The following is a 24,470-nucleotide window of genomic DNA, read 5'->3' as shown; positions in this document are numbered from 1 at the left end:
CAGAAACTGTTATTATTGTCTCAAGTAAGGCAATGTGCTTTAATCAGCCGTAGTCTTGATCTAATTTCCTCCTTCATTTGTGTAATTGATTGACATTGGCTCCCATGTCTGATATCTATCAATCCTCCACCTGATTGTGTTTGAAGACAAATTGATTTAGTGTACTTCTGGTATTGAAAGCATGACAAAGGAGAGAATGTTTCATTAATCTAACAGCAATTTTCAGCTAAGTTCCAGCTAATAGTAATAACTAGATGCTTATAAAACTGTCGTCCCCAAGATTGATCTCCAACTCTTGAAGCTGATATGGAGATAAGTGTGTCTCACAATTAGTGGATTGTGCCCTGCTTTAGCCTGTCATAAAACTCCATCACGTGTGCACAGAAAGCTCATTGTCAATTTAACTATTAACCAAATTGGAAAAAGACACTAAATATTTCGCAAATTTATTCGGATGTCAGAAGAGCAGAACAATCTAAGGGAATGATTAAGTTTTTAATTCATTGTCAAAATGTGAGTGTCGCTCACAAGGTCAGCATTTGTTGCCCATCTGAGCTGTTCTTACAGGATGATAGAACTGATGAGCTTGCTAGTCCATTTCAGGGGACAATTGGTGCCATATAGCAATCACAAATAAGCCAGAGGAGGAAAAAGACGATAGAGACCCTCTCAGTCTCTCCCTAGCTCTGCCTCACCTTCAGTGGGGTGCATTGCCCTTTACAGGCTTAGCGTGTAAATATGGAATTGGCTACATGTGTTTTCACTGGTGGTGGTTAGTAGTGTAAACGTAAAATGCAAACTAACAGTCACGGTGGACAAATAGGAGGCTGAAGAAAATAGCAGGCCAGGAAGCACCTGGAGGAAAGGAGAAGTCAGCGTTTCAGGTATTACCCTTCTTCAGGACTGGATGTGGGGGTATGGGGAGCAGCAGATAAAGTGGGGGGTGTGCTGAGGTGAAGGAGGTGGAATGGTGGTGATAGATGAACACTGGGAGTAGGTACGACCTAGTTGGTCAATGGAAGGGATGAATCCGGTTGGAACCTGGAAGAGAGGGTCAGAAAGTGGAATGGAAGGGAGAAGGTGGGACTGGAAAGGGACCTGGGGGTTAGATGGGAAGATTATTTGATGTTGAGTTCTTCAGGCTGTAGGGTGCCCAGGCAGAAGAGAAAGTGTTGTTCTTCAAATTTGCATTGCGAGTTACTAAAGAGGTGGAGGGCATGGTTTGTGTCCCAGATGTAGGTGGAGAGTGCCTAGACCAAGACTGAGAGAATGGAGTCAACATAGGAAGAGATGAGTTTGGAGGGGCAGGAGCATGCAGAAATTATGGATCGACTAGGGTAGATGGGCTTATGGATTTTGGGGAGTGGGTAGAACCAGGCAGTGTGGGTCTGGGGGGGCTATAACGATGGAGGCAGTGGATGGAAGTCACGGACAGTGTGGGAGATTGTGGCTTGATGGGCCATGGTGGGGCTGTGGCCAGGGGAGGGGTAGGACTGGTGTTGGAGAGTTAGTGTTTGGCCTCCGTGATATAGAGGTCCATCCTCCAGATTCCCAAGCATCCTGAATGTCCACCTTTTCAAACAACACTCTTATCCCCCTCTGTCATCCAGACAGCCCTCCACTGTGCCTCCTCCATTCCCCGCCCACAGCTCTTAACCACACCCCCACCTCCAAACATAATAAAGATAGGGTGCACCTTGTCCTCACTTTCCACCCACCAGCCTCCGCATCCAACATATCAACCTCAAACTCTTCCACCAACTCCAATTATACCCCACCACAGGGAACATCTTCCACTCCCCATCCCTCTCTGCATTCTGCAAGGATCATTCCCTTTGTCGCTCCTTAGTTCACGTCACACTCCCCACCAACCACCCAGTACCTTCCTCTGTAACTGTAAAAGATGTAACACCTGCCTACACACCACCTCCCTCGCCTCCGTTCAGGGCCATAAACTGCCCTTCCAGGTGAGACAGAGCATCACCTACATCTCCTCCAACCTAGTCTGCTGCATCTGATGCTCCCAATGTGGTCTTCTCTACGTCAGTGAAACTGAACCTAGACTAGGTGACCGTTTTGCTGAGCATCTTTTCCCGGCCCGTGACAGCCAACCTGACCTCCCAGTCACTGCCCATTTCAACTCCCCGCCCCACTCTCCCTCTGACATGTCCATCCTCGGCCTCCTCCAGTGTTGCAGCAACTCGTTACGCAAATTTGAAAAACAGCACCAGACTTTCCACCAGGGCACCCTACAGCCCGGAGAACTCAACATTGTGTTCTCCAATTTCAAATAAACTTCCCACCCACCCACAACTCCCTTCCAGCCCCACCTCCTTCCTTCATTCCACCTTCTGACCCTTCCTTCCGGCCACCAACCAGATTCATCCCTCGCATCGATGGACCAGGTCGTACCTACCACCAGTGTCCATCTATCAAACCATTCCACCTCCACCCCAGCTCCCCCCCTCATTATCTGCAGCTCCTCCTAACCCTATATCCAATCCTGATGAAGGGTAACACCCGAAATGTTGACTGCTCCTTTCCTCCAAATGCTACCTGGCTCGCTGTGTTCTTCCAGCCTCCTGTTTGTCTACCTTGGATTCCAGCATCTGCAGTTTATTTGCCTCGACCCGTCACAGTGATTTTGGCAGTGGGAAGGTTGTTCAGTTGTGTGAGATAAAACGTCTAGGAAAAAAATAGAAACAAAAAGGATTCCTTCTGTAATGGAACATTATGGAACCAACAAGATTTTGAAGAATAATCTAACAGATTCCTGGTCACATTCCTGAGGCCAGTTTTATTTTATTTCTAGATTTCCATATTCCCTCGAAAAGACACCTTGAAGAAAAGGCAAGGATTTAATGGGTATACAGTGGAATATATCACTTTGGGACCAATTGAGTATGGATACCGGCGGGGAAGGTGGTATATAGAGGATAAATACGAGGGCTACTGGACTGTACAAGGGAGGTACCAGGAGCTTAAGAAATGTATAAGATATGCAAGAAATAGACTGACAGCTTTGAAATATGGAGGATGCAAGCCAAGAATAGTGGAATACGGAGCATATCAACTCAGAGCAGTCAAGTATAGAGGCTATAGAGTAAACCACACTCAGTTTGGGTCCTGAAGAAAGGTGTAAACCCGAAACAGCAACTTCCCTGTTCTTCTGTTGCTGCCTGACCTATTGTATTCCTCCAGCTCCTTACTACTGATTCACACTGAGTTTGTGCACAAGTCCCCATTTAAGTGAGTTAGCAGATTGGCAGGAGAGTGTTTAATTTAAACTATAGAGTGAAAGTGTGATGTGAATTGAGCCCCTCCCACTGCAGGTCTGTGTCCTCTAAAGCCAGCCATTAACAGCTCATACATCTTCTAGCTTGGAGTCTCTGGAGCCCCGTTGAATGTAAATTAACAGCCAATTCCACATGGAGTCTGTGTGTGGGTATTGCAGGAGCTGCTTTTCCCCCTACATTCCCATTATATGATGATATTGCTTCTGAGAAGCCCAGTTGAAAACTAATCTGAGAGTTGTCAGCAGACTAATCAATTTTTCATATGCTGCATTCCATGCATTGTTTATATGAGCATTTCCTTTATTCAGATAACCACTGAGCTCATCTTTGTGTTGGTTTTAGAAATTAGATCAATGCACTAACCTGATTCTCTTAAAGTTGTTCAAAATGGATGTAAAAGATGCTTGAGTTTATAATTGGATCAAGGAGGGTTTAAGCTCTTTTGAGAGGATCAATTTAAAACCACCAGATTTAACCTCTGCAGTGGAATTAGGACTAGTGGGTAACTGGTCGAGCTCTTCAAACAAAACATTTGGAATTCCTCTATAATCCAACAGCAAGGCAAGCTGTCCAATCTCATTTAAAAAAAGAATGACTCTACAGTCAGGGTTCGGATAGGGTCAATGTTACCGATAATATGGGAGTAACAGTCTCATACTGGGTAGACCATTTAAGACTAAGATGTGGACAAATGTCTTAACCCAGGCAGTGGTGAGCTGGTAGAATTTGCTATCGCTGGAACTGGGCAAGAACAAACCATTTAGCACTTGGAACTAAAGGGATCAAAAGATATAGAGGAAAAGGGGGAACAGGCTATTGAGTTGGATGATCATTTTTTGGGGCAGCACGGTGGCTCAGTGGTTAGCACTGCTGCCTCACCGTACCAGGGACCTGGATTCGATTCCACCCTCAGGCGACTGTCTGTGTGGAGTTTGTACATTCTCCCCGTATCTATGTGGATTTCCCCTGGGTGCTCTGGTTTCCTCCCACAGTCCAAAGATGTGCAGGCTAGGTGGATTGGCCATGCTAAATTGCCCATAATGTTCAGGGGTGTGTAGATGGGGTGGGTCTGAGTGGGATGCTTTGAGGTTCAGTGTGGACTGGTTGGGCCGAAGGGCCTGTTTCCACACTGTAGGGATTCTATGAGTATCAACTGTGTTCATAATGAATGGTGAACAAGGCTCTAAGGGCTGAATGGCAAACTGCTGCTCCTGTTTTCAGTATTTTCATGTAAAATGTCTGAAGAAACAAACCTGTAGAAAGTTTACATCCTGCATTAATAATCATAATATACTACAGTATATTAGAGAATTCAAGATCAGATCAACAGTTTCTGGTTGAGTCATAGTATTGAAGGACATGGAATAAAGATGAGTGGAGTTAGGACACAGACCAGCCATGAACTGATTATTTGGTAGAAGGGGCTGAATAGCCTTCCTTTACTTCTAGAATTTATTTTGGTGGGGAGCCGATGCTTGGCCTATGGAAAAATAAGATTTTCAATTCGATGTGGCTTTCATAGTCTCAGAAACTCCTCAAGCACATTACAGCCAGTAAAGTATTATTCAAAGTGCTTTCAAACTGTATCAAACAAAGCAACTAATTGGTGCTACACAAAGCTTCCATCAACAATAGTGTGCTAAAAAAGATACAATCTATTTCTGTGCTATTAATTTTTTTATACAGTCATAATGAATGTGCAGGCTGGATGGATTAGCCATGCGAAATGCAGGGTTACAGGGATACGGTGGAGTTGTGGGTCTGGGTGGGATGCTCTTCAGAGGGTTAGTGTGAACCCAGTGGGCAGAATAGCCTACTTCCACACTGTAGAGATTCTGTGATTCTATAAATAGTCAGCATAACTGTCAAGGTCAGTATTTATTGCTTATCCCAAATTGCCCTTGAGAAGCTAGTGGCTAGCTGTTTTCTTGAATCACTGCAGTGTGTGCCACGTAAGGTGAGATTGGGGATATTCACTAATGGACACTTCTCAGATGCTAAACATTGTTCATATGCAACAAGGTCTGACAATATTGGAGTTTGGGTGGCACCATGGCTCAGTGGTTAACACTGCTGCCTCGCTGCACCAGGGACCTGGGTCTGATTCCTCCCTTGGGCGACTGCGTCTGTGTGGAGTTTGCACATTCTCCCCATGACTGCGTGGGTTTCCTCTGTGTGCTCTGGCTTCCTCCCACAGTCAAGGACGTGCAGGGTAGGTGCATTGGCCATGCTAAATTGTCCATAGTGCCCAGAGATCTTTAGACTAGGTGGATTTGATGTGGGAAATCAGGGGTAGGGAAATGGATCTGGGGTCTGGGGTCTAGGATCTGGGTGGGATGCTCTTCGGAGAGGCGGTGTGGACTTGTTGGTCCAAATGGCCTGTTTCCACACTGTAGGGATTCTATGATTCTATGACATGGCAACTGACATTCATGCCACACAAGTGACAGGCAATGATGATTTCCAACGGGAGTGAATTCAACCATCTCCCTTTGTCATTTAATGCCATTACAATTAATGAAAGCCCCACTGTCAACATCCTCTGGATTCCCATTGATCAGGATATTCAGTTGGACTGATCTTATGAACACTGTGGGAGTAAGAGCGGGTCAGATGCTGAAATTCTGCAGAGGCCAGCTCACCTCCTGACTCCCCTGTCTCAACTAGCTTGAGATCATGTAGGAAAAAGCAACCCCCTTAACTGGAACGCCATCCACCACCTTCAACATTCAGCCCCTTCATCAGCAATGCACAGTGATAATCATGTGTACTATCAATAGGATACATTTCAGCAATTCACCCACACTCCTTTGACAGCACCTTCCAAACCTCAGGAACATTGCCATGCCACAAATCATCCTGACTTGGAATTATATTATCCCGGTTTTTTTCCTGGGTCATTGAGTCAAAATCCTGAAAGTCCCTTGCTCTAGATGTACTTATCCACATGGATTGCAGCAGCTTAAGGGTGCTGTTAGTCACCACCTTCTCAAGGGGCTATTACGGATGGGTAGTAAACATCACCCTGGTCAGTGACACCCACATCCTGTGAAAGAAATAAAGTTGCACCGACAATGCAGTTAGAAAAGCAGTTTTAGGACTTTTTGCCAGTGACAATAATGAGGCAGTAACATGGCTTCATGATACAATGATGTGCGATTTGCATGTGAATTTCAGCTGTTGCTATTCCCTGGTGTCTTTTTCTAGGCAATAGAGATCACAGGATTGGAAGGTTCCATCAAAAAGCTTGAGAAGTTTTTTTTCAATCCATCTGGTAAAGGATGCTTATTTTCGTTTATTCCTTTAAGGATGTTTCATGGCTTGGCCACCATTTAGTGCTAATCCCTAATTAGCTTAGAGACAGTGGCGGTGAACTACCTCCTTTAGGCCTTAACTTCTGGAAAACCCTTTAGGGTGATGTTAGGGAAGGAGCAGAAATTGAAAGTTGTGGTGTTCCCACACATCTGTTACCCTTGTGCTCCTAAATGAAAGAAGTTGACAGATTTGGAACGTACTGAGCATCAGTGGTGAAGGGAATAATTGTTTGAGGCTGACGTGCCAATCAAGCTGTCTGCTTTTTCCTGGATGGCTCAGTGGCTAGCTCTGCTGCCTCACAGCACTAGGGGCCTGGGTTCAATTCCACCCTCGAGTGACTGTCTGTGTGGAGTTTGCACATTCTCCCCGTGTTTACATGGGTTTCCTTCGGGTATTCTGGTTTCCTTCCACAGTGCAAAGATATGCAGGTCAGGTGGATGAGCTGTGGGAAATGCAGGGTTACAGGGATAAGATAGGAGTGGGATGCCCTTCAGAGGGTTGGTGTGGATTCGAAGGGCTGAATGGCCTGCTTCTACTCTGTAAGGATTCTACAATTCGATGCAAGTTATCAAGTTTCTTGAGCGTTGTTGAAGTTGCACTCATCTAGGCGTGTGGGGAGTATTCCATCGCAATTCTGACTTATGTTTTGTAGCTGGAGGGTAGGCTTTAGTAAGTTAGCAAGTGAGTTACTGCAGAAGACCTCCAACCTGTTCTTGTAGCCACAGTATTTATATGACTTGTCCAGTGCTGTTTTCCATCAATGGTAATCCACAGTATGTTAATATTGAAAGATACAGCAATGGAACTGTCATTGAATGTCAAGGGATGATGGTTGGATTTTCTTATCAAGGATGGTCATCGCCTGGTATTTGTGTGGTGCAAATGTTACTTGCCACTTATCATTCCAAGCCTGAATATTGTCCAGGTCTTGCTGAATTTGAACATACACTGTGTCAGTATGTGACGAGCTGCTAACGGTGCCAAACATTGTGCAATAATAAGTAATTATCCACACTTCCTGCCTTATGGTGGAGGGAAGGTTCTTCATAAAGCAGCTGAAGATGGTTGGGCTCAGGACTCTCCCCTGAGGAACTCCTGCAATAATATCCAGAGGGTGAGATGAATGATGTTGAACAGCCACAAATATAACCTTTGTCTCGGTGTAACTGCAGAGATTCCCTTTGGCTTCAGTTCTGCTACAGAGCCTTGACTTTACATTCAGTAAATTGCAGCTATGATGTCAACCAGTTGCATTTTTACAATAAGCAATCGCTTCGTAGTTATGTTTACTAAAATTGAGTTTAAATTCCCAAAAGACCATGGTGAGATTTGAGCTCACAATGTCTGAATCAGTAACATTCCCATTATACCATGATATCCCATCCATTAATACCGCAACCATGTCCTGGTTAATTAGTTCCATCCATGAGTTGAGGCAAGAGCCTGAATGCTCCAGGCAACTGGCAGGAAGGAGATTAGGAGCCATATTAGCAGTCTTACAGTATCAAGGATTTGAGGACAGTTATATTAGGTGTGTGTGATCCATTAGTGAGGTGGCACTTAGAATATTATGCTCACTTAAGGTCACTGCAGACGCAAAGAGACAGTGATGCATGAGAAGGGAGAAACAAGCTCAGCTCAGCAAATGGCCAGTTGCAGGAAACTGAGATTGCCAGCACTGAAATTAGATTTGTAGTGAAATGAGCAGTGTGTGGAAACAGGTTTCAACATAATGAGGGCAGTGAATAAAGTGGGAGCTCGAAAATTCTTTGAATTAAATTGCAAATGTGGGGCAATGGTATACAAGCTGAACAATAATGAGCTCAGTCAATATTGTGTACCAAGAACATGTCACGGAGATGAGGGAAGAGGGGTTAAGTACATAACAAGCCTTAGTCAACAGAAGTGTGACAGCACAGACAGATGCAGTCTCAATAATAATCAATTAATACCAGAAATACTCATGCCAATCACCAACACCACTACCCCTAAGTTTTAGTTTATCACTGCCAGCAATTATAGACAAGGGCTAAAATTGACAAGCCTGATTTTGTCATCCCAGTCTCTCAGAACTTCAGGAGCCAGAATGTGTTCTGGAGCAGAATGTCTTCTGCATCCTCTTCCCCCACCCCTGCATCCTTACCTCCACTCCCTCCCACCCCCCTGCAACTGCCTATAACCCATTGTGGCAGCAATCACTGTTAAAGCCCCCTTCTGAGATCAGACACTAAATTAAGGTTTGTATTTTTCTAGCACATGTTAATATATTCTTTACATGTTGGAGAATTATTCACTTATTACAGAGAAGTCTGCCTGGATCAGCAATAACAGGGATTAAAAATGCCTGCATTTATATAGCAGCTTTAATGACTTCAGTTTGTCCAAACTGTTTGAAGCAATTTTGAAATATAGTCACTGTCGAAATTGTAAGAAACATGGACTGCCAATTTTCACTTAGTAAACTCTCAAACAGCAACAAGATGATGACCAGGTAATATAATTTTGACTGAGGGATAAATATTGAGTAGAATATTTTTGAAAACTCTCCAGTTCTTCTTCGAAATAATGCCTTAGGATCTTTCACACCTACTTGAGAAGGTAGACCAGCACTAAGTTTTAAATATGATCAAAAAGGCAGTGCTTCCAACAGCAGAGTACTCCCTTCATACTATACTCAAGTATCAGCTTCAAATTTTGTGATCAGGTCCTGAATCAAGAATTTAAGACATGACCTTCTACCGTAACTTTATGTGTGCCACACACTGAAACACAACTGAAGCAGTTTGCCTGTATTGGATTGAGGAGTGCTTGGCCTCAGCACACTGACAACATTCTTCCGTCTTCACATTGAAGCCCAGAGTGCAAAAATATAAGAACAAGCTCAGTATTACTTTAATCATTTGACAAATAATTTTTGATAACTACTAACACTCCTTATTGATAGGTTCACAAATTCAGGAGTAGAAGGGCTATGAAGCAAAAGAGACAGTGAAGAATTTGAAATAAATTGTTTCAATTCTTTGAACTCTTTTAACGATAAGAACTAACCTGCCCCTTCAGCTCTGCTAGGTTATCATTGTTGGTTCTTTGGTGTATAGACACCAAGATCCTGGGACAAGGCAGAGACAAGAACAGGAGTTCACAGAAGCCTGGTACTCCACGAAGAAAGTCATCAGCAAACACATAGAGCTCGACCCCATGTATACTTCACCATGAAGGAAAACTGGAAGTGAGCTAATCCAACTCAATGGAGCCCAGGGTTTAAATAACATGCCAGAAAGCACAATGGCACTTCATCGAAGGCTGTGCTGATGACGTTACCCAGCAGGGTATTGAAATGTCTGCGGAACAACAAACCAGCTCGGCATGCCAACCAGCCTCAACACCCAATTAATGCCTATTTACCAAATCAATGTGTAACTTACCAATAAATAGATAATTAAATGCCACAAAACTTTTGAAAGTAAGATGCTCTTAACTGGATGTGCATTTATAGGTAAGGCCTGGTGTAAAATTAATGACTGAATATTCTCTGTTTCTGTTAGGGTCCGGTACAGCTAGATGTATGTATATGCGGCATGTTACCGGATTAAATACATACAAGGTGAATACAATTTTTCTCTCATCTGTCACAGATTTATCTCATTTAAACAGCATCTCTGCTCTCCTTCAGGGCCTAGTCCTCTTCATAGAAAGGTCTTTGCTGCTGCAGCATGCTGGTCCTACATCATGAGGCTATTAAATTGCTGTTTTGGTTTAGAAAGGGTTAAGTAAGGCAGAAACCTGATAAAGAGTGGGTAACAGGGACTGATTCATTCCCTCCTGGTACTGCAGGACCTGTTTGTGGTCGTATCAGCTCCTGTACATGTCTATTTCCTTGCTATTATTACCCCCAGGTGGATTATTCTATGCTGTAGTACTACCAAATATTTGCTCCACATAATTTTACTCCTCGTTGCTCTTTTTGTTTTTCATGGCCTCACTGATAAGGCTAACAATTATTTGCCCTTGAGAATGTGATGGCAAACCACATTCTGTTATTTCTTATGGTCGGTATATCAGTATAGTTTTTAGAAATATGCTCATGATATCGTCATTGCACCATTGATTGTAATCTGAGAGTATTTAGATCTCAGATTACATCTTACTTGGGACCACTTGAAGTATGCCATTCTACTGAAAGCATGTTCCCCTCATGTGCTGTAACATCCTATTAGCTCAGACATGTATGTTCCCAAGGAACACAATGTTTGTACATAATAGCTGATATCTAATAAATATCTGTTGGATTCTTTCATACCACATTATCCACTCCCAGTTTCTTATGTTATAGGAAACAACATACACATTGATGCATCCGGCAAAACTGGTTAAAGGCAAAAATCACACCAGGTTAATTGTAGAAGCTGTCTAGAAAAGACTTCAGTAATTTGGGGGTAGATATTTGGAAAACTAATTGAAAACCAACTGGACAACAGCTTTGGCGAACAGACAATTCATACAAAGGGAGAATTTCTCACCTTTCAGCAGCATCAGCTTCTGTGAGAAAAAGTAACTAATGGGGATAGGACATTAGCCACCAAAGAAACAGCTTACATCTCTTGCTTAGAAATTTTTTTTTCAAGACAGGATACATTTCTAAGATTGTTTTAGTTAATATAACCAAATAAATAAGCTACAGTGCAAATTTGAGCTAAAACACAAAGCCAGTGAAGTACCGTACTAGAAACTAGAGACTAATGTACTTTATTCTTGACAGTCCATATGTGAGTAATAGTAGCTGTAAACTGTAAAGAAACCTCAATGACCTCAGCATCAGTTGACACCCTTGCTGAATTACAATTGTTCAAACTGATACAAAATTCTATTTACAGATCAAATGATAAGTGACCCCAAGAAGAGAGAAAAATCCTACTTGCCATTGTCAAGGATGAACTTCACAGTATTAATGGCCCAGAAAGGTCTAGAAACAGTCTGGAAGCTTCTCAAAAGACAGTTCGCTATAAGAATTAACTTCAGGATTAACACTCTCCAACTCTTGTCGTATAATTAGCAACCCCAAGGGTTTGCCTGTTTATTAACCCATTTATTAGTGAATGCCACATGATCAGTAAGATGGCACAATACCACAGTGCTGACAACAAGGAGAGTGTTAAAAATACACAGACATACAAGCACATCAGTGAGGTTCAGAGTCAACCAAGCAAAGGACACATTTCAGAACACGACCAAGTTTTCTATATTGTTAATCTCATAGACTGTATTAATGAAACAAGGTGATCAGAAGCTTTCACAACCACTTATATCTTTTTACAAATCATTTGTAGGATGTGGGCATCACTGGTTGACTGGTATTTACTACCTCTCCCTAGTTGTCCTTCAGAAAGTGGTAGTGAGCTATTTTCTTGAACCGCTACAGTCCACCTGCTGTGGGTTGACCCATAATGCTGTTAGGGAGGAAATTCCAGGATTTTGACCCTAGGACGGTAAAGGAATAGTGATATATTTCAAAGCCAGGACGGTGATTAGCCTGGAGAGGAACTTGCAGGTGATGCTATTCCCATGCACCTGCTGAACTTGACCTTCGGGATGGAAATTGTCGGAGTTTTGGAAGCTGCTGTCTGAGGATCTTTGGTGAATTTCTGCAGTGCATCTTGTAGATGGTACACACTGCTGCTACTCAGCATCAGTGGTGGAAGGAGTGGATGTAGTGCCAATCAAGCTGGCTGCTTTGTCCTGGCTGGTGTCAAGCTTCTTCAGTGTTATTAGGGCTGCACCAACCCAAGCAAGTAGGGAGTCTTTCCGGAAAAAGTAGGATGACCAACACCAAACGCTAAAATTGAAATTGAATTAGTAGCAGCATTTCACCACAACACATCCTGAAAGACATATACCTCAGCAAGTGACAACCCATGGTAGAGACTATCTCATTGTGTAGAATGGGTCACCAATACCCTCTACTGTCTGAATCGCACTGCAGTGCCAATATGCAAGCTTGTCTTGCCTTCCCAAAGTCCCTTGTTGAATGGAGACTGCAGGAACGCATGCCAGGAGTAGCACCAGGCATACCTAACAATGAGGTGACAGCCGAATGAAGCTACAAAACAGAACTACCAATTAGTGGAAGCAGCAAGCAATGGACAGAGCTCAGGTGATTCCACAACTAACAGATCAGATCTAAGCTCAGCAGCCCTGTCACATCCCATTGTAAATGATGGTGAACAGTCAAACAACTCACTGGAAGAGGAGGGTCTACAAATAACCTTCTACTTAATAAAGGGGGAAGTCCAGCACAACAGTGGAAAAGACAAGGCTCAAACATTTGCAAACATCTTCAACAGGAAGTGCCAAGTGGATGATCCATCTCAGCCCCTCTGGTTGTTCCTAGCATTGCAGATGCAATTAACACACAAAGCCCATGGTTGAATTTCACATTTAAACCTTGTTCCTGTGTATTCGTGAAAACTGCTAATATGTCCCTAACCTAGACTACACCCCATTTTTTAACCATCATTAGGTACACACAGGGGATTATAGTTCAGCATGTAGTACATTTGTCTTTGAAGCTTTTCTGACACTTGCAAGTGTGACATTCTAGACCCTCTCTCCAGGCAGCCACTGAATTTACATGCACAGTCATTTTGATTGTATCAGTTCTCTTCAAAAAATACATGTTGGAACTAAGGTTCGACATGCTCAGAAGTGATCCAGGACTATGATTCATGGCCATGACAATAGCCCAAGGGCTTAAGTGTGTAGATGAAGAGGGATAGGTTGTTTTTTGTGGGTTGGATAATCTTCTCTGCATATTAATGTAATCATTCTGGTACCTGATTTACATCTCACTTCAAAGTCAAACTTTGTTGACGGGTTTGGTTGCATCACGTGATCTGGCCTGTGACAGTGCGTATGATTTAATTCTCATGAATTCTGGTTAAACTGAGATTTGTGCACCCTGATCATTTGCTGCTGATAGACCACTAGTATCTTTTTCTCATTCATTCGTGGGATGCAGGTATCGCTTGTTGGGCCAATATTTATTGCTTGTCCCTAGAAGTTGATGTTGAGCAGCCTTTTTGAACTGCAGTCCATTTAGCGTAGATGCACAAACAGTGGTGGTAGGGAGGGAGTTCCTGGATTTTGACTCAGTGATCCTGAAGGAACGATGATTATATTTCCAAGTCAAGATGGTGAGTGACTTGGAGAAGAACTTGCAGGCGGTTGTGTTCCTGTGTATCTGTTCAACTTGTCCTTCTAGTTGGTAGTGGTTGTGGGTTTGGAAGGTGCTTTTTAAGGATTGTTGGTAAATATATGCAGTGCGTCTTGTAGCTAGTGCACACTGTTCTCACTCAGTGTTGTGGTGGAGAAAGTGGATGTTTGTGGATGTGGTGCCAAGCAAACAGGCTGCATGTCCTGGATGGTGTCAAATTACCTGAGTGCTGTTGGAGCTGCACCCATCCAGGCCAGTGGGGAGTATTCCATCACACCCTTGACTTGTGCCTTGTAGATGGTAGACAGGATTTGGGGAATCATGAAGTGTGTAATGTTCCCTCCAATGTTCCACAGATGGCATCCAGTGTCAGCATACCAACCGTGATATTGACTGCCACAAGTTGCTGTCACTCATGGATCTCAGAGGCCCAGGAAACCAGAGGTAATGTTGAAGCTGAGTTACTCACTGTGAGATTCCCAGCCTCTGATCTGCTCTTGTAGCTTCAGTATTCATATATTAATCCATTTCAGTTTCTGGTCAATGGTACTAGTCTGCTGACCAGTGCGCTGTTAAAGCTTTGAGTTTGGGAACAGCCCTTAAATGTTCCTGTCCTGCAGGAAGACTAAAGGAAAATACTCTGTCTTTCACTCGGAATGCTGTCAAGCTAGCAACTGCAAAGAGTACCTGGACAAAGTTTTCAATCAACCTGCAAAGCCAAGAATCTCTGAATCAACAGTTCAACTGTCAACATCAATGCTACTGCTAACATTCATTGTAACAGCCACAACATTTTACAGTCCACTTTTGACCAACAACCCATAGGGACTGATTTGTGTAACTTTTAAATTTAATCTTTCCTTGAACTTGTTTCTCATTTCTAATCTGTGTACATGTTTGTCGCTTTATTATTTCTTCTAGCATTTAAGAATTTTTAATCTCACTCTTATAAACTCAGGAAAGCCTAGTTAAGTTGTCCCCTTTTAAAACATAAGTTCATGTGATCTAGGAGAAAGACATTAACAATAGTTGGACCCTTTCTCAACAATCAACCAAGTGTTGGGTGGATCGGGATGCTGAATTAAAAAGGGGATCCGATTCATCTCTCCTCACCCAGGAGGCTGATAATTTGTGGTGTCCCAAGTGGAATCAAAATAACTTGGGGAACCTAGCTTGGTCTCTGGTTGTTAGTGAATGAGATTAAGATGATGTATTGGAGACTGATCTGTTCTACTACAATCAAAGACAGTGTGAACAGTTACAAAATTCAAGACTGGCAAAGGCGAACAAGTTTTAATATCAACACTATTCTGCCAGAATCTAATGACCATGTTATAATGGAAAAATGTGGATATTAAACACACAGGATGGCTTGCATGAGTCTGTGTACTGGCTAGGAATGTATCAAGACATTCAACAACCCATGAATACATGTGATGCTTGCCAAACATAGTGAAGGGAGCCTGGACATCATATGATGTTTCATTCACTCCCTGAATGAAAGTAGCAACAGACCTACTTACAGTGCCTTGGGGAAGATTATATCCTTGCGATGGAATACTTCTCCAAATTTTTTGTTGTTCAATAACTTAGCAACACAACATGTGCAACCATCACTGACAGGTTGAGCAGCATTTTTGCTTATTCAGTGCACTGGATAGAGTCCTACAATGGACTCCAGTACACCGGCAAATTGTTTCAAGATAGGTGTACTGAGGGTTGTCACATACCACATTGACACCCCATTATCCATGTTCAAACAGTGTAACAGAACATATGAAACGTATTACAAAATTAATGAGTATTATGCTGTGCAACATGGCAAGATTTTCATATTGCAATGCTGAATTTTTGTGCAACCCAAGTAAGAAAGGGAATTATCATCCCCAGTGCAAGATATTCTCAGGAGGCAACAGCAAATGACCTGGCCCAGCAACCAATAATTTGAGGAACGCAATTTAAGCTCTGAGGCACAGGACATTCTTCTTCAATAATAAAGGACATGGAAGAGATACACAGTCTGTGAGCTGGTAGAGAACTACCAGAACTATGCACTGGGAATGTTTGTTAGAAATACATGAATACCAGCAAAGGTTTCTAGAATGTGCAACCATCCCAAATCATATCATTTCAATTCTGATCATGATGCCACATTGCAAAGGAACAGACCACCAGCTCACAAAACAACGTATGGCACATCGATCATGCATGAAGAGAAAAAAATATTCAAGATGATTGTTTAGTGATGGTGAGTGACAGCACCCAGCAGCAAGGCAATCAGTTTGTCAAACATATGCAATAGGCAATTAATAATTCTCCAGCCGGATTTATAATTACCAGAACAAGACAAGTCATCAAATCTCCAAAACCTTATACCAAAGTTTGGAATGTTAGCCTTGTAAACTATGTTTTGCCTATTTGCCTGTTATAACAAATTGACAGCACAGCATACACTCGTGTACAACCATGTATTTCTGGTTGAAATAAGGTTTTATCAATGGAAAAATGGGGGAACACAGTGTTATCAGAGATAATGGGAACTGCAGATGCTGGAGAATCCAAGATAATAAAGTGTGGAGCTGGATGAACACAGCAGGCCAAGCAGCATCTCAGGAGCACAAAAGCTGATGTTTCGGGCCTAGACCCTTCATCAGAGAGAGAGGGTCTAGGCCTGAAACGTCAGCTTTTGTGCTCCTGAGATGCTGCTTGGCCTGCTGTGTTCATCCAGCTTCACACTTTATTATCTTGAGCACAGTGTTATGTCATCCTGTCATAACCTTTTAAGAGATATGCTCATGCTATCATCAGCAGTTTATAGCACATGAACCAGAGGTATAAAGATCTCAATCCATCTTAGTTTGGTTCGCTTGAAACGTAACACTCTACTGTAAGCATCCTTCTCTATTGTAATGTGTCTAGGTTAATATTAAGCTGGTACATTTGTGCCTGAGGAATGTATTGTTTGTACATCACAGTTAACTGTAATGTCTGATGAAGGGTCTAGGCCCGAAACGTCAGCTTTTGTGCTCCTGAGATGCTGCTGGGCCTGCTGTGTTCATCCAGCCTCACATTTTATTATCTTGGATTCTCCAGCATCTGCAGTTCCCATTATAACTGTAATGTCTGTTGCACTCTTTAATAACTCAATACTCCCAGTTTCTAATGTTATGGCAGATACCACAAACAGTGACACATTAGATAAAACATACCTGGAATGATATTAGGAGCCACATGGTCCTGACTGAGCATCTTGAGTATAATACTCAAAGTGTAACTTGAAAGTATTGTCAACGACACCTTCCAACATTTTGCTGATGATTGACAGTAGGCTTAATGGGGTAGTAATTAGCTAATTTGGATTTGCTCTACATTTTACATACAGGACACAGCTGGGCAAGTTTCAATTGTCATGTAGAAGCCAGTGATGTAGCTGTACTTGGACAACTTGACTAAGAGCACCAATCCATCCAGCATAGAAGCTTCCAGCTGGACTATTGTCAGATCCCACAGTCTTCCCGGTATCCAGTGTCTTTCGCCATTTCTTGACATCAGGTTGAGTGAATCTCATTGACTGAAGACTGGTATCTATGATCCTGAAGACCTCAAGAGGAGGCTGAGATGGATCGTCCACTGTGCAGATCTGGCTGAAGATTGTTGCAAATGCTTCAGCCTTATCTTTTGTGCATTGGTGAGGATAACGTTAAGTAGGTTCTTCCTTCTCACCAGCTGCTGCAGACCAGTCTGTGAGAAAACCTTATCAGGACTCAGCTAGCTTGGTCAGGAGTAATATAATGGCATTGTAATGATGGGCATTGAAGTTCCCGCCCAGAATACATTCTGTGTCCTTGCTACTGCCAGTGTTTTAACATGGTGGATTACGGAATCACTAGCCCAGGGAGTATAATATGAGGGAATCAGCAGGGGAGGTTCTTTAACCACTTTTTGACTTGATGCCATGAAACTTAATTGGTTATGCCAATGTTCAGGACTCCGGGGGAAATCCCATTTGACTGCATCCACTCTACCGCCACCTCTGGTGGCTCTGTGCATACTTGGAGATGCTGATATCTGGGACATCCACAGAAAGGAGTGATTCTTTGAGTATATCTATTTTGTACTATTGCATTGATTAGACTTTGGGACAGATGTCCCAGTTCTGGCACAAAAATGCCAGATGACAGCGAGGAAGACTTTATAGTAATGGCTGGTCGGTATGCCTATGATGTTTGTAGCACCTAGAGAATTCAGAGTAATCTCTCTAGTTTCTTTGTATTTTACTTTTTTCTGACAACTAGGTATAACTGAATGACTTGCAAAACAAATTTAGAGAGTAGTTACGAGTCAACCGCATTGCTGTGGGTTTGGAGTCACTCATTGCTCAGACTGAGTAATGGTGACAGACTTCCATCCCAGAAACACATTAATGAATTAGATGGTTTTGTTGACAATTCATGGTCACCATTACGGAGTCCAGTTTTTTATTCCAGGTATGTTTACAATACAAGTTGCTGCAGTGGGATGAACTCATGTTTCTAAGGGAGGATTGCTAGTTCAGTAACATAATCACAATGCAACCATTCCCTACTGTGTTATTCCCAAGTGTATTTCTTCCTGCTGTAATATTCTGTGGTGTATAACTCTTAAATGTACTGTTCCATGCCCGATTACTCCCAGACCTATTATTACCTTCTGTATTGTCCCCTGCTGTATCCCTCCCAGATGGATTATTCCCTGCTGACTTCCTCTGAGTTTCCATCAAATGTATTGTTCCCTGCTGTATTATGGTATAAGTAAGTGTTCCCTTATGTATTACTGCCTGCTGCATGGTATGTGCACATGACAAAGTGCTATACAGATTTGCAATTTTCATTTTTTTTATTTGAAGGTCTTTATCACAATAGAAGGTCTTGTGGAGGAAGCAGTAAACAAGTTATTTAATTTGCACAGTGCGTGGTAGACATGAAGACACATGTACAAGATTAGCCAGCTCTGTATGAGTTGGATATTTGAAAAAAATCAGTCTCCCACAAAATAATGGACACTCAGAACCAACTTCCAGAGAAAGGGAGTTTGATTCAATGTCAATTACTACCTGGATCAAGATGTACTGAGAGAAGAATTTAAGGGTTTTTAGAGATATTAATGGCACTGTCAGGGAAGAAGCTGTCTAATCTCCAGTACTGGAGAGATGCAATGTTAAAATAACTATGCAACGGTTCTACATGGAGTAGGACTGTCAGCTGAGTGATGTCTTCCTGTGCCAGGCTGCCAAAATAATTCTGACCAATGTAGAAGATCTGATGTGGACATCTTTCTGATTCTTACCTGATATTGTTCAGCTAGTCCATCCCCGGGAAACATGTGCAGCATTGTTGATTTTAAGCACCGTAAATATTTGCAGAGTAATTCTTCACTGACAAATTTACCCATTACCTCTCTCATTCACTTCTCCTCCTTTGCCTACCCCTGCTGTAATGCACCTTCTAGTTTATATGTTTCTTCACTGCCTGCAGGTAACACAGAGGCTGAAATGAATTCAGAAATGGTTGGTAGGTGACCATAAAAACATAGGATGTAGAAACAGAAGCAGGCCATTGAGCCCATCAAAACTGCTGGACTATTCAATGAGATCATGGCTGATCTGATAATATTCAACTGCACTTTCCTGCCTTTATCCTTGATTCCCTGACTGATTTCCTCTACATGAATCCACGTTGACTTTGCTTGATTATATTTTGTATTTCTAAATGCTCTGCTATCACATCATTTATATTGAGCATTCATATTTTCCCAATAACAGATGTTTAGCTAACTAGCCTATAAGTTATCTGTTTTATATCTCTTCTCCTTGTTGAATAAGGGTGTTACATTGGCAATTTTCCAATCCTCTGTGACTTTTCAGAATCTAAGAATCTTTCGAGATTACCACGAGTGCATCCATTATCTCTGCAGCTACTTCATTTAATATTGTTTCAACTCATCCGGTCCAGGGAACATGTTGGCCTTTAGCTCCATTAGTATCCCTAGTACTTTTCTATAGTGATAGTTATTCTATTTATGGTTCTGTGCCTTTTTACCCCTTAATTATTTAGCATTTTTGAAATGTTCTTAGTGTCCCCTACCACAAAGACTGATGCTTAATACTTATTCACTTCCCTCCACCATTTCTTGGCTCCCCATTACTATTTCCCCAGCCTCATTCTTAAGGCCAGTCTTGGGTGTGAAATAAATATTAATTGTGCGGGTGGGGCGGGGGTGAGTGAGTCTGAGAAGGTGAGAATTGGAAAGTTATGAAGAAAATGAATGCATCAAAAATCAAAGATGGCGCACTGCCTTTACCAAAGGGAAATGATAGAGCAGATGAGAAACCTGGAGTACATGAAAAAAAGAGCTGTACCCATATTCATTTTGATGAAATAGTAAAGAAAACCGAGGGAGAGAGAGAGGTTCAAAATTACAAAGAGATCTTGATCAATTACATCAATTGGCTGAGGAGTAGCAAATGGAGTTTAATTTGAATAAATGCCAAGTATTGTATTTTGGTAAAACAAACAAGGGCCAGATTTACACAATTAATGGCAGGGCCCTGGGTAGTGTTATAGAACAGAGAGGCCTAGGGGTTCAGGTACATAATTCCTTGAAATTTGCTTTACATGTAGACAGAGTGTTTAAGAAGGCATTTAGCACACTTTTCTTCATTGCTCAGACCTTTGAGAAAAGGAGTTGGGATGGCATGTTGAGGTTGTACAGGATGTTATTGAGACTCCTTCTGGAGTACTATGTGCAATTCTGGTCACCCAGGAGGAAGGATATTATTAAATTGGAGAGAATTCAGAAAAGATTTACCGGGATGTTGCAGGACTAGAGATTTGAGTTATAAAGATAGGCTGGGACTTTTTTGCACCGAGGCGTAGGAGCTTGAGGGGATGACCTATAGAGGATCATAAAATCATGAGACGCATAAATAAGGTGAATAGCAAAGGTCTTTTCCCTAGGGTGTGAGAGTTCAAAACTAGGGGTATATTTTTAAGATGAAAGGAGAAAGTTTTTAAAAAGGGCATAAGGGGCAACTTTTGTTTAAACACAGACAGTGGGTCATATGTGGAATGAACTTTCAGAAGAAATGGTGGATGCAGGTACAGTTACACTATTTAAAAAACATTGGTATAAGTACATGAATAGGAAAAGTTTGGAGGGATGTGGGTCAAATGCAGGCAAATGGGACTGGTTTCGTTTGGGAACATGGTTGGTGTAGATAGTTGGATTGAGGGGTATGTTTCCATGCTGCATGACCCTATGAAAAGTTATAGACACGAGTTTGTTCAAATATTAAATGTGTTCTTGTTCATGAGTCAGACATAAAACAAAAATAACTTGTATTTCCATGGCAGTTCAGAATGTCCCAAAGTGTGTTACATTCAACAAAGCCAAAGGACATTGCAAGTCTACACTGCATAGAAAGGCTCCTGGGAGAAAAAGATCACTTAAAAAAAGCAAACCAAGTTCTAGGGCTTTATTTCTGAATGGAGAACCGTAAAGTAAGTTATTTATACTAAACCTGTATTGAGCCTTGATTAAATGACACAGATTGCTGCATGAAATTCCGCTTGCTATTGTATGGAGAGGATATACAAGCAGTGGAGAGTTCACAAAGATGGTTTACATGAATGATAGCAAAAAAATTGAGAGCTTACATTTCAGGAAAGTATTGACAAGCGGAATCTCTCTCCTCTTGAATACAGAAAGCTAAAGATTGATCTACCAGAGGTCTTTAAAATTATGAGAGGTTTTGGTGAGTTGATACAGAGAGAAAGTTTCCTCTTGTGTAAAAATGCAAAACTAGTAACTATCCATAGAAGATCATCACCAGCAAATTCAACAGGGAACTTAGTAAATAAAACTTCAGGGAATACTATCTCACGGCATGTTTAAAGAAAATAACATAGATGCATTTCAGGGGATGATAGACAAGCACATGCCAGAGAAAGGAAAGGAAAGGTACAATGATAAGGTTTGACCAGGAAAAATGGGAGGTGACAAGTGAAATATAAACACTGGAATGAACTACTTGGGCTTAATGAAATAAAATGAAATATCCATGTCATTTTATGCTCAAATCTCTGTTCTGACTCAGGAATTTATGCCACTCTTTGAACCACAGCAAATACTTGTAGAGTTGTTATATCAGGGGCTAGGAATTTTCTCAGAAATAAGTGATACAGAGAGGAAATTAGATTGATAGGGAAATATTTTACTAGATGTTAGTCACGCTTCTGCCTGGTTGGAGAACACTTCCTGTGTAGTTAGGGTTGGGGATATCGAAGCAAGGCAGCAATGGAAGGTTTGCAGTAACTTAATACCTTTAATAGCTTTGTAAGGAAGTTAATATCACGTTTAAGAGTTCTGCAGAGTCAAATTAAATTTGAAATGTAACTAATCATTTAATCCTCAAGCCTGCCTTTGTCCTCCTAGATGTCAAACTGAATGCAGCCACCTCATCAGAGCACATTTGCTTTTTACATTCTCAAAACACTGCAACTTGACTGTCCTTAATATACAGTACTTGAGAGAAGAGGTAATTTAGTAAGCCCTTTCTATAGCTGATGTACAATTTTGCTTATTATGGACCTGACAAACTCATTGAATCGCTTTCTCTACACCACGTAAAATAATCTCTGTCTATTTATCTGTTAACCATTTTTGTGCATTCTAGGTAGACCGGAAGATGATTGAATAGACTGCCACCAAGAATACTAATTGCTGCTTTTTATATGTCTTTAGAAGCTTGATGCCCAAGACGCTGGATGGTCAGATCACCATGGAGAAAACGCCCAGCTACTTTGTTACCAGAGAGGCACCAAAGCGAATCTTCTCAATGGCAAAGGGCACTAAACTCATCGTAGTGGTCAGGAACCCAGTGACGAGAGCCATCTCAGACTATACCCAGACACTGTCCAAGAAACCTGAGATTCCAACCTTTGAGGTTCTAGCCTTCAAGAACAGGACTCTGGACCTGATTGATGCCTCATGGAGCGCTATCCGCATTGGAATCTACGCCTTGCACCTGGAGAACTGGCTCCAGTTCTTTCCCCTCTCCCAGATCCATTTTGTCAGCGGGGAGAGGCTCATCATTGACCCAGCTGGAGAAATGGGCAAAGTGCAGGACTTCCTCGGCCTCAAGAGGATCGTTACAGACAAGCACTTTTACTTCAACAAAACCAAGGGGTTTCCTTGCCTGAAGAAACCAGAGAGCAGCAGCACGCCGAGGTGTCTTGGCAAATCTAAGGGAAGGACTCATGTCCAAATAGACCAAGACGTTATTGAGCAGCTGAAGGAGTTTTACAGACCATATAATATAAAGTTTTATCAGATGGTGGGACATGACTTTCGATGGGACTAACCACTAGCGGCACCACAAATTGAGAAAATAAAGGGGAAAGTTTATGTATGTCTTCCATAATAGAGGACTTATCACATTCAGAAGGATAGCCTGTGTGACACACAGCAGGAAAGCGGTACTGGAGCTCAAACCTGATGCCCTGAGGTTAGACTGTAAGCTAAAGATTCTCCTCCTTAATTCATCAGGGTTTAGACCAATCCTGTGAAAAGCAGGGTCAACCATTGGGGCAGCTTTTGAGGAAGCCAGTGGGGAAATGAGGTTCAACCATGGATGTAATCACGGGGAGTCCACAGCCAACCACAGGATCCACATACTGGGGAAACTTGGGCTTCTGTCACTTTGGTCCATTACTGAGGCAGTGTAGTGGCATCTGGCCAAATGATGTGTCTTTTTTTAAAGTGAAATGTGTTGTATTGTACTGATATTGTTGGCATCTGGAATATTGCCATCGAAACCGATTGGAACGCTAAGATTTACCTGCACTCTGAAACAAACAAGTGCTCACCCCATTCCAGTATAAAACAAAGAATCCAATAAAAAAAACCTTCTGCAGCATGCATCATGGTTGAAGGAGTGATTGAATGTAGAGACCTATGCTTCTCTCCCTTTATTGATTTTCTCCTTCCAAGATTATTTTATTGCAATCGTTAATCTCTCTTTTCTAATCCCTGTGGGCAATTCAGTTGTCACAGGTTTATTTAGCATGGATTTATCAGCATTGCCCCAATTTATAGTGAGGATCTATTTCTATATGATACCACGGTGTACACTATTGTTGTCAGTATGTGACCTCAGTATTCTCAGTATGTGACCTAGTAGCTAATGTCCTTATCCATGGGCCTTGGCCTGTCCCACAGGTAAAGACTTAAATAGTTCATGGTGACTGTAGAGAGCGTACAAGAGAGTGAACCATGTTGATGAGGGACTGAGAATCACAAACAGGCCCAGACAGGTCAGGATAGTGTTCATTCCTGAAGCAACATCAATGAAATGGTTGAACTTTTACAATGATACTACAGCTTAATGGTCACTTTCACTAAGACCAGCTTTTCATTTTCAAACAAACCGAGATTCAAATGCTCAACTGCCTGTGGTAGAATTTGACTTAGGGTGCTCATGTCAAATGGGTGACATGGAAATGAAAAGCTGCATTGACATTTTCATAATCAAACTGTTCAGATTTGTTATTACACACTCTGGGGCAGATGAGGCTTGAACTCAGGATTTCTAACTCAGAGGTAGGGACGTT

At 42.0% G+C, this 24,470-nt stretch overlaps 1 protein-coding gene across 1 annotated transcript in view; it reads left to right on the top strand.

Annotated features, from left to right (window-relative positions):
- Positions 1–23,746, top strand: part of hs3st2 (heparan sulfate (glucosamine) 3-O-sulfotransferase 2) — a 69,314-nt gene extending 45,568 nt beyond the window's left edge. The window contains exon 2 of the mRNA XM_048552375.2: positions 22,603–23,746. Coding sequence (XP_048408332.1) covers positions 22,603–23,221 — 619 coding nt within the window. The 3' untranslated portion in view covers positions 23,222–23,746. The remainder of the gene's footprint in view (positions 1–22,602) is intronic.
- Positions 23,747–24,470: the final 724 nt, after the last annotated feature.

This window comes from Stegostoma tigrinum, chromosome 23, assembly GCF_030684315.1.
Source record: "Stegostoma tigrinum isolate sSteTig4 chromosome 23, sSteTig4.hap1, whole genome shotgun sequence".
NCBI lineage: Eukaryota > Metazoa > Chordata > Chondrichthyes > Orectolobiformes > Stegostomatidae > Stegostoma > Stegostoma tigrinum.
The sequence above is the reverse complement of the archived record's forward strand: the minus strand, read 5'-3'. Positions and strand labels throughout refer to the sequence as shown.